The sequence below is a fragment of the Mustela lutreola genome, chromosome 8 (genome assembly GCF_030435805.1).
Source record: "Mustela lutreola isolate mMusLut2 chromosome 8, mMusLut2.pri, whole genome shotgun sequence".
Classification (NCBI taxonomy): Eukaryota; Metazoa; Chordata; class Mammalia; order Carnivora; family Mustelidae; genus Mustela; species Mustela lutreola.
The window spans coordinates 32,641,776-32,656,763 of record NC_081297.1 but is presented as its reverse complement, the minus strand read 5'-3'; the positions used below and the strand labels follow the sequence as shown (position 1 = coordinate 32,656,763).

Below are 14,988 nucleotides of genomic sequence, written 5' to 3'. Positions count from 1 at the left end.
AAGTAACATAGTTTTCACTGTGGTTTTAAACAGGAACCATGAAGAGATCCACATATCATGGCCCTCGAGTGTACTTGTACTATATCACCACGTATTTATTTCTATTTACAATCTCTACATTACCATCGCTGTGGCAACCTTGGCTATTTTTTTACTTGAAAGGTCATTGCTTGTCACAAATTTCATTTTGAACAAGGCCAGGTTATTTGTAATTTGCACTCTTAAAAACAGAGCTATTACCTTATTGGCTGGTGAATCTCCAGAATTATAACAACTGTAATTTACCCATGTGTTTCCCTGTATACTTGTTACTTTGTTGTGGTGTTTGTTGATACTGTTTTATTTGAAAACCTGCACTTCTCTCTGGGGTTACAAATTACCTTTCTTCATTTCTTTATTTTTGTGATTTCTGGCCTCCAGATACATTATTCTATTCCATTTAAAAGTTAGGATTGTCCATTATAATACTGTTCCCACAATTTACATTTTTATGCGCTCTTCATTGAAACCATGGGTCAGGTTATTTTTGATTTGGGCCAAGTATGAAACTTGCCAGGATGAACTTACCTAGGTGTTGCTCTGGGCTGCTCATGTATCTAAGCCTCCTGGAAATGGGCAGCTCAGTTAACGTTTCATCCTAAAGATAAGGGTGATTCTTTTTAAGAACTTACCCGTTTGCACACTTAGAAAAAGAGAAATGGAATAAAATATTCATGGTAAGGTTAAGGTGTATATTTCATCCTCGTGGGCAAACTAGGATGACATATGTCAGTTTGCCAATACCAAATTCATTCACTCATGTTAAGTTTTCCGATCCCGTGTGATGATAATTTTATTATTAGAATGCATCAAGATCCAACAAGATGCTCGCCACTGATAAGGTTTGAGGAGAATGGTATCAGAAACCACACACTGGAGGAAACAAAAGCCCTTCAACTTCTTCTTCTTCTTCTTTTTCTTTTTTTTCCTGTCAGAATCAAATTTTCAGGCCTCTGGGAGAAACAACTTAAAAATACACCTGAAACTTCTACAAGACCTTGCATTTTCTTTTCACATCTCCACAAGCAGTGTGTCACAGAACAGCATGAGCTTAAAAAGCTGGTGACTAAATCCTACTGGAGAATGCCAGATCTTTCAAGACTGCTTGACACATGTATACAGCTTATACTGAATGAAAGGGAAAGAGAAACGTGGTTCTTTTTTGAGGGTGTAAAGGCAATTGTGTAGTATTTTCTTGCTTTGCTTTCCCTCCGTCCAGTGGCTTGTTTCAAGCTTCCCATGCCTCACCATGAACAATAGAACCACTCAGTTCTCTTTTTGGCCAGCCTCATCAAGTGTAATGGAAGAAAATATCTGTCTTCCTTAATGGAGTTGATGAACAATTGGATGATGCTTTGTTTGCATAAGCAGAACTCACTCAGCAAAGTGTTTTCCTTGCTGAAGGCACCGCTGATGTGTTATTTGAACGGTGTTGTGGAGCGGGTCTCAGAACACACATTTGTTCCGGTGAGTGTGGTTATAAACATCCACTAGTAGAGACTGGGGTATTGTAAAGCCTAATCTCTTCACACATTATTTTTGTATCGGGATATTTTTAATATGCTCACTGACTATGCCCATATGCTTTGAAATTTTTGTCCCATATATTGCCTTATTATTGCTTACCAACAAATAAGATAATGCTGGCCAGGCAGAAAGAGAACAATAGACGATGCTTGCATTCTGTTCACACAAAAGCCAACCACAGGAGCCACTCCTTAAGTAGCAAGCCCACATGTTATCTTATGACTCTCGGAGCGAATGCGAAGACTCTGTTATTTTAGGAAATTAGTGTCGAGTCAAAGTCTGCCATTGGTTTTCAACTCCCTAAGAAAATCAATAGCTTGTTTTCAAGAGACATTCTTCACGCAGAATATGCCTGTTGCACAATGTTGCGTAACACAAAGGGGAACAGAGGTCCACAGTGCCCAGATGGGTTATTTAGTGTCACCGATGCTAAGATAAACCATTGGTGGGTGTTTTGTAAAATTAGAGGCACCACTGTCTATTTTGAGCAGAGTTACTTTGATTTAAAAGGGCAGATCCAGAAGGGAAGGGAAGCTGAAAACTGTCAGTGAGAAGTTGAAGCATCCACGGGGGCTTGGTCTGCAAGGAACAGTCTACACCCCCCCCCCCCCCCCCCGTATCTGATTTTGCTGAGACGCAGCAGTCAGTTAGATGACCTGCTGACCTGTGTTTAGCCAGAAGAAGTAAAAGTTTCTCCATAGAATTTAATTAACCCAGGTAAAAAAAACATGCCATTTCCTAATAAGAAGGCAACATGTATTATCTCATAACCCATTCAAGTACCTGTTAGCTTTTGGGTTTGTTCTTTTGATGAGTGTTTCCGTTCCCATGTGGTCGCCATCTGTGGGTTGGAGGAGACCTATGGCAAGCGTGACTAGTTTCAGCCAATCTTGATTCAAAATGTAACTGTCATCCTTTAATAAAAGGGGAATCCACTATATTGTCGTCTATTGCTAGGCTAAAATATGTAGCTGCTGAAACAATTCACCAGCTCAACCAATGTTCACGGACTCCCCCCACTTTTGTGAATTATTGTAGCAGATGTTTAGGGACTTGTTTATTTTTGGCATTGGTTTCCTCTGGTCTTCTGAGCAGACTCACTCCCCTATGTTTGCCAGAGAGACATGGGATACAAAGTGGTATCTAATGTTGGTATTTACCAAACCTCGTGAGGAAGACTAGAAAAGTTGACCTCTCAATTTCAGACCATCCTCCAGCCATAATCAAAATTTAAGATGCTTGAGTACTGCGCGCTCAGAAGAGCAAATAGAAAACACAGCCATGGGCTTTTTAAAAATTCACAGAATGTGTAATGTGTTTCCGAGGCAATCCTTATGCATCGGAGCGGGGTCAAGCTGTCCGGTGACATCCACCCTTCCCTTCTTGCTAACCGATGTGCGTTTCCCTCCCGCAGCCGAACTCCAGAGCGGCGGCGCAGAGCGGCAGGCACTCGGTGTCGGTGGAGGTGCAGATGCAGCGCCAGCGGCAGGAGGAGCGCGAAGGGTTCCAGCAGGCTCAGCGCCAGTACAGCTCCCTGCCCCGGTAGGAGCCCTCGCCCTGAGCTCACAGCCACCCTGGCTGTAGCAAACCCCTCCCTGCGACACATCGCACTGGCTTCTCCCACTCTTGCCCGTCCTCCGGGTGGTGGTGGGGTGGAGGGTAGGGGGTGAGAGGCGGGGGGAGGGGAGCATGGCTCAGCCTGCATGGCCATCTCCCCGTGCAGGGGATGCTGCTGGTCTCACCCCAAACTCCCCGACTGAGAGCAAGATGAGCTGACGTAGGAGGACTAGGCTGAGGGGTCACACCTCCCATCTGGTATTGGCTCTGCTACTTCCGAGGGGGCCGTGGACTAGACGGTCTCTTCCGCTGAGAAATGGAAAGCTAACTCTTCCTTTGCCTGGCTGGGTAGGCCAACTAGTGTGTCTGGTACGGTGTGGATCCAGGGCTCTGTGAAAGGGTAGGAGTGAAGGCTCTGTGGTCTGTGCTCAGGGGGCATCTTACTCTTCTTACTCTCCTGCCATCCTTGCTTTTGCTCAGTGCTGATCCAGAGAGTCCCAGGGATGCCTACCTCAATAGCTGACAAGCTGGTAGGGTCTCTTGGGTGACTGAGCCCTAATACTTTGAAATGATAGACCTTTTTCCATTTAGCTATTTCCTCCATGCACAGTAAAGAATAAAAGCATTTGGGGCACCTGGGTGGCTCAGTAGGTTAAAGCCTCTGCCTTCCACTCAGGTCATGATCCCAGGGTCCTGGGATCCAGCCCCACATCAGGCTCTCTGCTCAGCAGGGGGCCTGCTTCCCTTCCTCTCTCTCTGCCTCTCTGCCTACCTGAGATCTCTCTCTGTCAAATAAATAAATAAAATCTTTAAAAAAAAAAAAAAAGAATAAAATCACTTAAAAACGCTCGTCTTCCCAAACTTCTCAGGAGGCACTCCGATAATCACAATTCCTAACAGACATTTGTTCTGTTTCAAAAGCAGGTGACAAAAACATTTTGGGTGGGAAAGAAACTATGTTGACCATGTTTGTATCAGGTGGATCGCCTGGAATGCAAGCAGAGCCCTGGGGGCCGGGGGGTAAACTTGACCGACGGATACAAAAGTAGTCTTGATTTCCTTCAAATTTTTAAGAATGATGAGTCCCTTTAAATGTTAAATAATCACTATAATAACCATGAGGGACTTGGTTATCAGATCAGACAAGGGAATGAAGATATGAATGAAATTCTCTACCAGGCTGAATACTTTATTGTAGTTATCATGATCGTAGTATTATTAGTATTGTAGTATTGTTCATTCAGTTTTTCTTTTTTAATCTATAAAGCTGTATCTCCTTAGAAAACTAAATTACTTTTTCTTTTAAATAGGAGACTGGCTTTTTCTTTTAAATAGGAGAATATTTTTATTTAGCCCTGTCTAAGTAAGAGTCATTGAAGTTTAGGTCTAGACAGGACCTTGGAAATCATGTTGTCCACAAGGAAGCAGCTAGGTGAAATTAGGTAACCTCCCCTAAGGTCTCACAGCTGATTCTGCCAACATTCAGAACCCAAACCTGCCCATGCCCTAAACCCTAATTTCATAAGGCTCATTGCTACCAAAGGTTTTGGTTCTCAAGTCTGGAATTTTAATGGGAGTAGGTGTAAAGTTTCTCTGTGCTCTACTGCCCTTAGCATTTGGAAGAAGGCCACTGTATGAATCAGCTCAGTGCATCAAACGGAGAACACCTGAAGGATTCTACACAAAGGGGTTCTGTGTCAAAGCCCTCCACTCCGCCCGTGTGGCTTGCTTTGCATCAGAAAGATGAGTGCAGTTAGGTCAGGTAGACCTACCTGGTGGTCAGGAGCATGTCGTGGCCCATGGGAACAGCATTGCCTGTGCAGGGCTATGATCTGATTTTATTGGCCAATTGTTTGTGGTGTTCAAGAGTGTAACAGATGAAGGAAAAATATCAGAAAGCTTCTGTAAGGGGCGGAGTGAGTTGGGAAATGCATGCGGCTAAGGAAGGGAAGTGGGAGAGATGGTGGCCAAGGGCAAGGGCCTGGAAGGACACGTGGTAGAAGAAGAGCCTGTCAGGTCCCGGTGCTGGGCAAGAGGACAAGGACAGATGGGGTGTTTCTGCTGACTTTCTCCTGGTCGTGCTCCCAGGTAGCCCAGTATTCCAGACTGAGCCTCTGCTCTCGTCCCCACCTCCTCCTTCTCTGAGCTGCCTTTGCTTGCCATCCCTCTCCCTTCTGAAGAACCCAGAAGAAGGATCTGATTCATGGAAGGGGCTCCTTCTACCACTGCCAGTGGCGACAGAAAATCCCTCTGGGTTGACCAAAGCCCCATTAGGACCAGGCATTGTGTTCTGTATTAGTAGGAGAAAAGCAGAAATTCCAAAAAGAATGAGCTGTAGTTTCAGGCAAGAGGGCTGGTAGGCCTTGTACAGCCTGTTGTTCTCTTCCATCAGAGAACAGTTTCTCAATGGGAGTGGCGATTGTGAGGAAGATTCCGGAACCTTGCCCCCAGCTTGGCTCCCTGTAGAGCGGCACCACTTGACGAAGGCTGTGTGCAGAGATCTAGAGGAAGGTAGAGAGACCAAAGAGGAGCTCAGGGAGAGATTGCAACAGCCTCCATGGGCTTGAGTCAAACCCACATTTCTGACATGTGAGATTCTTTAAAGACACTTGACCTCTGCCTTTTGGATGTTGACAATTTGAGTTTTGTCTAAACAAGTTGGTGTGGCATTTGATATCAAAAAGACTTCACACACAGCAGAAATTCTCTTGCAAAGTGGAGCATAAAATCAAACAAATGGTCGTCTGTATCAGTAGCATTGGACAAGGTGGTTTGAATTAGAGGGCTGGATACAGAGGGAGCGGTTTGTAAATTCTAACTGTAATTAACAAACCTCTGGACAGAATTCGAGTTACATTTTGAAATGTCAGTAAGAAACTCAGGTAATAACACTCGTTTGGAAGGAGAGACCTGAGTGAACGCACACTTAATTCTCAACCAGACTAGGATTTCTTTTTAAATCTTTGAATTCCTAAATTAGTTATCTTTTTTTCTTTTTTACTTTCTTCTTTTTAATCCTTTTAACATTTCTAGATTAGTTTCTTAGTGTTCAAAAGGCAACTCTAAAACTGAGTAGAAGTATGTTCCCTTACAGTCACGGACAGAAAGATGGCTTTCCTGAAGCATTGGGTCTTTGGTGTAAGCCGTCTACAGGGTGGTGGTCTTTAGGCCATCTTGGAAGTGGTTGTAATCATTGAGTGGCAGGTACTGCCAAACCCGGGCATTTGCTTTGAGTGGATTCAGAAGACTCGAGTGGGCTCTTTCCAGGACCAAACAAACCTTTGTGTTGGTTATGAAGGAGTTCAGCGAAAGGAGATTGATATTTTGTTCCTGCTGTTGTTAATTTGTGGCTTTTGACTAAGAAATCCTGGGATAGTCAGAAACTCCTTTCCAGTCTCTGAGGAAGTGGGGTTGCTTTCACTTAGTGAAACCACCTCAGTTATTTGGTGTCTCTCCCGCTAAGATCTTGGTCTCGGCCCAGTCCTCCTGACAAAGGACAGATGCTTATTTTTGCTATTTTTTTCCCTGTTGGTCATAAAGATGCCCCCCAAACCCAGAGGCTCATCTTTAAGGGCAAAGTGACTTGGCCTTCAAACTATACTTCCAACACCCATTAGTTAACCATTCACTGTGTGCCATGCTTTTCGAAGCATTAGACACGTCCTCTTTCCTTGATTTCTCCCCATATCCTATGCCATTAGGTATCTAGCCTATTTCACAGATGAGACAATTTGGGCCCAAACAGTATAACCCTCCCAGGATCACACACCTGGTGAGTAGCAGACAGGATTGGAATCTCTGTCCACTTGATCCTGAGCCTAGTGTAGAAAACTCTCATTGTCTGCTCTATTCTGGAGTTTCTTTATGAGCTGCTCATTTCTCGTCCTCTCCTTAATCAAGGGCTTATTGGTACCAGTGGTTTCCTTACCAAGAGTGCGTGCACGGGCACGGGCCAGCACGGGTGTGTGTGCGTGTGCGCATGGGCACATATGCGTGCGTGTGTACCCATGTGCATGCGTGTGTACCCATACGTATGTACTTTCCCCACGTGTCTTACTTCATATCTCAGGCAGATCTGCTCTCTTCTCTCTGGCCTGCCTAATTTGAAGAATATTTTAGCTACCAGAAATCCTTTCTCTCACATCATAATGTCTGTCCCTAACAGACCTTTGGTGACTTCTCCGTGTGTGTTTAAATAAGAAAGACTCTGTCTTCCTGAAAGGATTCAGAATTCCACTTCTGGTGCATGAGTGCCATAGAGCAAAGCCTCGGGCTTTATAGAGTCTGGGGTTGGGGGGTGGAGACGGTTAGTGGATCTCAGTAGGCTAAGAATGGAAAAGAGCTGACATTTCTGCAGCCTATTTCTGGTTATCTTTAAATTGATAACTAACCCATGAAGGAATTCCACTTTTGTTGCTGGAACATCAGTAACAAGTTCGTTGTTTTAATTAAAGTTTCATGATTAATGTCAAATCCCTGGTTTCAAGCTGGCACTTTCCATCATTCATGTCCCTGGGCAGATTAATTTATGACTTTTTAAGTGAAGATAATCAGTGCTTTAGGCAAATAAACTATTCCATCAAATCTAAGGATTCTTGCCTGGGCTGATGGTACAAATGGTCCGATTCCCATTAAAAGAGAGCCAGATAGAGATACTGGGGACCGCTCAATTAATCTTAGTCATATCCAGAGATGATGCTGGACATTAGTTCATTTTCCTTATTGAAACTATCCCCAGCTGCATTTTAGGCCATGTGGAAAATGGGCAGATTTCATCCCAAACCATATTGGTAGCACTTCTGAATGTTCAAAAATGCAAATTTCTCCATGCCCTTGGGAGCCCTGTAGCTGCCTAGACCTTATTTTCCCTTCACACGAGTCTTCCTGAACATTCCGTCATGTCGTGTGTGTTGATGTGAAAGGCTGAGCACTACATACTGTCGCCAGATGATTTTCTTATTGATAAATGAAGCAATATATTTTGTTTTATTACTCAATTCTCTCTTCCTCTCTTCCATTTTTAAGGCGAAAAATTAGGACATGTCTTCCTTTCTGGCACCAAATTGTTTTACTTTATCATAGCCAATCTTATTGTAAATTCATAAAAGCATCTAGAGACTTGATAGTAAATTAAAGATGTTTCAGAACAATAATGTTTCCTGAAAATGATGTGCAACTTTATTGCAGAAGTGATAAGACTTCGAAATTTCTATATGACTCTGATTTATTTCCCTATCCTGGGATGACAGAAAATGAGTGAAGGAGACAGTCCCAGCCCTCGGAGAGGGTGCAGTGTGTGGGAAAATAGTGCTTACTCTCCAGCCTTCCAGGTTTCACCAGCTTGATGAGCATGTTTTCTGAAGAGTGTCAGTTGCTGACATACACATCTCGAAAGCCGGGGCTTTAAGGGACCGCCTGTTGCATTTTTCATCATATAGGAGTCTAGACTTAAATCTTTCATAACTGAACTCATACCGTAATCCATTACGGGCACTTCATATTAGCTTGAGACTCGGGCATTATGGTGGCAGCTGTGTAAAATATTTGTTTTGCTTGTTTAGGGTTGAATTGTAACGTTCTGAAACGAGCAATTACAGCTGGGGCCGAAGCTACCAGATCTCTAATACTCCTGTACAGCGTCTTGCCGGTGTGTCTATCTAAATGGCAGGACATACGGTTACCCTAAGCAGAACAGACAATGCCTACCCAGACGCAGTCAGAGGACCCTTTTTGCTGGATGCCACGGAGTCCCTTAGCTCTCTCCCCTGTCTGGCCACTGTTTGTTGACAGTCGTGTTTTAATCCTCCGGGGACCCCTCCCCCCATCACTCTGGGTGATGCATGATTGTAGCTCAGCACCTTTGGTCGAGAGATGCAAATGCATGTTCCACTTTCCCTGCCTCTCCACCCTGCTTTGTCCCCCCGCCCCCTCCCTCTCTCTCCTTGCTTCCTTTCTCTCTCTCCCCTTCTCCCAACCCTCCTGTACTAACCTTCGGGATTTGCTTTCTAGGCAAAGCAGGAAAAACGCCAGCTCCGTGTCCCAGGATTCCTGGGAGCAGAACTACTCCCCCGGGGAAGGCTTCCAGAGTGCCAAGGAGAACCCCAGGTACTCCAGCTACCAAGGCTCCAGGAACGGCTACCTGGGCGGGCACGGCTTCAACGCCAGGGTAATGCTGGAGACGCAGGAGCTCCTTCGCCAGGAGCAGAGGCGGAAAGAGCAGCAGATGAAGAAGCAGCCGCCTCCTCCAGAGGGGCTCAACAACTATGACTCATACAAGAAAGTCCAGGACCCCAGTTATACCCCTCCCAAGGGGCCCTTCCGGCAGGATGTGCCCCCCTCCCCTTCTCAGGTCGCTAGGCTGAACAGACTCCAGACTCCTGAGAAAGGGAAACCCTTCTATTCCTGAGCAGGAGAAGAGCGGAGGCTCCGTGTCAGGCAATAAAGGACATTTTCTTACGAAGACTTGTATTTTGGGAGTTTTTTTAAAACCTCGATGGTACTATGGAATATTTCTGTTGTTGGTATCAGTGCCTTTACGCAACGTGGGCAAAGAAGTAGAAGGCCTTAATGTCTTTGCCACCATGTCTCCAGTGTCTGTTTCATGGAAGGATTTCCCGCCTCCCAACAATCATCGGTTCAAGGCATCCATGTGCTCTGCGTCTCTCTGGAGTCCCAGGACTGTGCCCCGCCCCCGCCCCCACCCCCCATGGTGAGCTGTCCGTGGTACTGCATCTCGGCCCCTGACAACTTAGGGTGACAAATTACCTTGAAGTGAGGGTGATCCGGATCCTTCTTTTTCCCCTTTCAGTTTTCTTTGATGTGAGGCGACGTCCCAGTGTCTGGCGGATCTGCGTGGGTGACAGACACCAGAAATTGGGGCCTTATGGTACTTCACAGCACAGTCATTTATAGTACTTTGTAATCAGCATGGTTTTCCCTGTTCTCTCCTCAGCTCCTTGCCACAGCAACGTTCCTTCATCCCATGAAAGAAGCTAAGCCATATCCAACACTGTCTGGTTATCATGGGGGGTCCTTTTGCCACTGCCTTAGAACTCGACATTACCAATAAAGCGATCATTCTCGTCCGTGTTTATAAATACGCTTGTTCAGTCATGTTCCTGACACGTGTGTTGAGTCAGCGCAGCTCTGTGTGGGGGGCGTGGGAGAGGGACAGACTCCTGGTTGGGGACCGATAGAGCCAGCCCACCCGCCCTGTGTGTATCGTGATGTGGGAGGTGGGAGCTGAGAAAAGAATTCTCCCAGGATGAGCTTCTGGCCCACAACATCCCAGTAATTATTTTAATTAGTTTGCATTTGACAGGTTGGCAGGAAGGGCATAGAGTGGGACAAAGAGAAATCAGACAGTCATTTTGGGATTCTCAAAACTCATCTGCTCTCTATGGTGTTGAAAGTCAGTTGGAAATGACATTTGCCTAGTGCGTTATATTTCTGCCTGGTGATACCATCCAGGCTCCCAAATAATTCTGCCCGGAGACAAAGAAGACAAATGAGGGAAAAGCTGTTCTGTCACACGGCAAACCTTCTGGTGTCCCCAAACAGTGGAAACAATAGCCTGGGCTCTCGTGTCAATATTGTAAGGTGTGTGGGGGTCATGAGGACCTTGGTTGCTCCCGTTTTCAGCTGTCGGTCTGACCGTCCTGTACTGTAAACCATGGCTGGGTTGCTAAAGTGCCTGCAAATCCCGAGGTGCAAAGGCTTGAGGTGAAAGCTCGGCATACCATGTATTAACAAAAAAGAAAAGAAAAAAAAAGAAAACAACAAAAAAAAAGACATGTACTGATATACGTATTTTTTTTTTACTGGCACATTGTATTTTTGTGTCCACTTGTTTTTAGAAAATATGTGAAATGTCCACACGTACCTATTGTCTTTTTTGCATTTCTGTGTAATGGTTCTTTGTGTTCCTAATGTGTGGCGATACTCAGTGGTGTTACCAATGTCAGCACGGTGACCTTGGATGACAGTGGCTCTTTCTCACAGCCTTCCCGGAGCTGTGAGAAACAGCTTTCCCTGTACATATGAGACTTCTAATAAAAGGCATATTTCTTCCTGTTCTTTGTGGTGTCTGTAGTGTTCCTGTGGAAACTCCTAGCTGGGTGGTTTGGTTTTGTTTTTTTTTTTTTAAGTATATTAGCAGATGTGATTTTTTTCCCCCCACATTTGGAAAAAGTTGAAAGTTTCCTTCTGTCTGTCTGTGTGCAGATGCAGAGGTGGGTGATTGACCGCTTACTTGAACACCTGAGGAGAGAGAGGGCAGGAAAGAAAGAGGGACCGCCTTAGTGAGTTTACTGAAAGACCCAGGCTGCCGAAAGAAGCCTGGGGAGTGCAGAATGGAAGGAGTCAATACTCTAGAGCTACATAAGAGAAAAATTATGCAGGAAGTCACATCATATTCCCACTACTGTCCCTTGCTCCCTCTGGATTGCTTCAGCAGAGCCAAGCGTTTTGAGGGAATCCCACCTTGCATACTGTGAGCCCAGAGAAAGGTCCAGATTCTTTTCCACTTCTAATACCAACCAGTTCTTCTTTCCCAAATTACAAAATAAGGCTTCACTCTTTCTTTTAGATTCATTAACATGCATACGCTCCTCTGAAGACATAAAGGGCACCATATCCCTAGGTGTGTCTCGTGCATAAATACCCATGTGGCCCCCGCCCAGAGGGCAAGCTTTTTACACAGACCTGTTGAAAATTCCTTCCGTGTGGAGTGCCAGCTCCACAACCAGCATCAGCTGGTTGTCATAGTAGCCTTCAACCTGTCACTAAGTCCAATTCTGTCACCTCAGGATTAGTAACGAGAAGTGTATAGCAAGCCAAGAAAATAGCATGTCTTGGGTTCTTGTATGCATGCAAGGTGTGGGAAAGTAGCAAAGAGAAGGTGGGCAGATTGGTTAATTTTCTCACTGACCAGGAGGCCCATTGCAGATGCCAAAACTCGCAGGTTATTTGTCTCAACTGACAGAAGTGGAGCGGGAGAGGTAATAGTGAATATCGTGGGGGCCCAAATCACAAAGGGATTTGTAGATGAATACTGACTATTTGGGCCACACTGAGAGGAGAAGTAGGACTCGCAATGAGTCAGCACAGAAGTGGGAATACGCTCTACCAGCAGACTTGCCTAAATGACGGCCTTCTGGCTCCAGAGTACTTTCCAGGGACTCGCTGGGGTCACAGGAAGAGCGTATCTGTAGCAGGGAGCCAGGGTGGGTGTGGTCAGCACGTGCACTGGACGCTGCAGCCTCTGGGGGGTGGGGGGGGAGTTCCAACCCATGCCAGGGGACAGGCAGCCCCACCACAGCCCATACTCAAGTGAGGTTGGAAGTGGAGTGAGTCAGCCATCCCTCAGAAAAGATGGTCCCACAGTTACATCATCACCACTTTTGGTCCATTAAGACTATGGAAAGTCTTGCAAGTATAAATTATCCAATAATATTCTATAAGGTGTCTGTATCATATGTGCATTGAATGCCACCACCATCTTTTCTCCCTGTGGCTGGTTAGACCAAAGACTGCTCAGAAGTCAAACCACCCCACGGTTGACAGGGCTGTCCGCACAATAGGAAGGAAAATGAGGCTTCTCACATCTCCTGCCAAAGAAGTCAAATATATCAAATCAGAGACCATAAACCAAATGAATTTCCTGTTTTTTTGAGCGGAGGCTACGGATTTAACTGCAAACCCATGTTGAGGAAGGGCAGCAAATAAGGCAACAGAGCCGACCACTCTGCCAGCAGCGTGATTCTGAAAACAAGGCCAGAGGCAAGAGACCAGGCTCTTCTGTCCACATCACTGCTCACCATTTGCCCAAAGATGGCCACTGTCTTCCAGGCGGCTCGCCTTTCTCCAATAATTTTTCTTAGAAAGTACACACGTTTCCATGTAGATGGTGGAACAGGCCTAGGTAGCATGTGCACAATGCACACGTGTTTCTATATCTGTCTCCATTAGTCTGGTTAGTTTAACATGCTTCTAATTTCATCCTGTGAGTCCTTGACACGCACGCAGCTCTTGTCCTGGTTGAAGTCAAACCAAGACGAAGCAGAGAGTACTTTGTTTCTAGTTTTGTTCGCTAGTCATGGAAGAATAAGTCACTAAGGTCCGACTAACTACCTCTGAGTTTGTCCCGTCCTGGAGGGCTTCCTTGGGTAACAGTGCACCAGGAACTTCAATGGCTCTCTAACTCAGTTCTTTCTTCTTCTTCTTTTTCTTCTTTCTTTCTTTTTTTCTTTCTTTCTTTCTCTCTTTCTTTCTTTCTTTCTTTCTTTCTTTCTTTCCTTCCTTCCTTCCTTCTCTCTCTCTCTCTCTCTCTTTCTTTCTTTCTTTCTTTCTTCTTTATTTTTTAACAAAGATTATACTGACGACCTGTCAAGTAAGGAGATAATCTTCCTTTCTTACTTCAGAGACAGGATATCATCTTAATAAGGCAGCTAATAAGAATGTTCACAGGTCAGAAGCGTGAGAGACAGAGGTGCTTTAACCGGAAATCCCCGTCAGCTGAATAATGACAAGATCACAGAGCTGGTTAAGTTAAATTGACTTTTTAAAAAAACGTGTGGAGAATGAGGGTTATAATTTTGAGCATAAGCTTTTCTTTCTTCCTTTCTTCCTTCCTTCCTCTTTCTTTCTTTCTTTCACAAGAAACTGGTGTTTTACATTAGATCTCAAAGAGGGAAAGAGGGCCCTTGCACTCCACACAGAACGGACATATTTCCCATTAGATGGGTTCTTTCCTCCAAAATCCACCGTCTTCCCGCAGCACTCCTCTCCCCTGCTCTTCCTCTCCTTCCAGCTTCCACATCCCACGCAGCCAAGCCCAAAATATATGAGTGTCCTTTGTCCATACATTTTCTTTCTTTAGGTTAAGCCCCGCAGTACAGAATTTCATTTTTAAAGGATCCCATTATGAGTCCTATAAGATCAAGCATCTTTTGGGACAGACAGGTTGGTTGGTTTGTTTTTCCTTTCCGAATTCAGATGTAAGTGATCGGTTTTTGTTTTCTGACTTTGCATTTTTTAAAGCGTGCCCTAGGCGCAGCAGCCTGTCACTGCCCAGGTAGGTCTGTTGGGTGCCGGAAAGAGGGCGAAGCTCTCCCTCCAGTGAGTCTGAACAATGACTCGTCTTTCCTCCTCTGGGCTTATTTGCTCACAGGATCAATTAAATGTGTGAAAAACACGTTTTTCTGAATTGCTCAACTAACTGCTGAGTCACCTCACACTGTCGTTGGCTCAGAAAAGCCATTTGGAGTTTGTTCCCAGACAGTGTGGATGTCTCACGAAGAGACGACGCTCTTCCCAGGGTGTCATCAGCCTCCGCGGATCATCCGTGAGAAGGGGGTCCCGGTGGCAGGAGCCTTTCTCCTGTCTCTGAAGGCAAGTTTGCCACTTGCTACAAGTCTCCTCCTCAAGCTGAAGTTTGGCTTCCACGAGGGATTTTATGATGCAAATATTTTAAGTACAACTTTGAAGATTTTGCCATTAAAAACAGTCTCCATGGCTCAGGGCCCAGCCGACTGCAAACTACAAGGGGGAAAAGTGCCATATATTTCTGGCAAGTGACAGGAAGGGAAACAACACAAATTTCTAAACCAATCGTGACCTTGGCTAATGATCTGGTTTCAGGGTTCAGCTCCTATCTGACTTGCTTTCATGCAGTGGCATAAAACTTATCACAGTTGTTTATATTGGGACCAAATGGGTGAAAACATTAACCTAAGGACCCGGAGACAGGTCAGATTAGGGCTCGCCAATGAACGAGGGTTATTTCGGAATAATGAGAACCTTTGAACTTGCCTTGTGAAGCCTCAGAGTGAATTTGTCCTACACATGTCCCAACCTTCAACTCCA

General features: G+C 45.2%; 1 protein-coding gene across 17 annotated transcripts in view; it reads left to right on the top strand.

Annotated features, from left to right (window-relative positions):
* Positions 1-11,198, top strand: part of PARD3 (par-3 family cell polarity regulator) — a 663,820-nt gene extending 652,622 nt beyond the window's left edge. For all 17 annotated transcript variants that reach the window (XM_059184236.1, XM_059184243.1, XM_059184241.1 and 14 more), the window contains 2 exons: positions 2,981-3,108; positions 9,133-11,198. In XM_059184236.1, the coding sequence (XP_059040219.1) occupies positions 2,981-3,108; positions 9,133-9,529 (525 nt within the window). In that variant the 3' untranslated portion in view covers positions 9,530-11,198. The remainder of the gene's footprint in view (positions 1-2,980; positions 3,109-9,132) is intronic.
* The last annotated feature ends 3,790 nt before the right edge of the window (positions 11,199-14,988 follow it).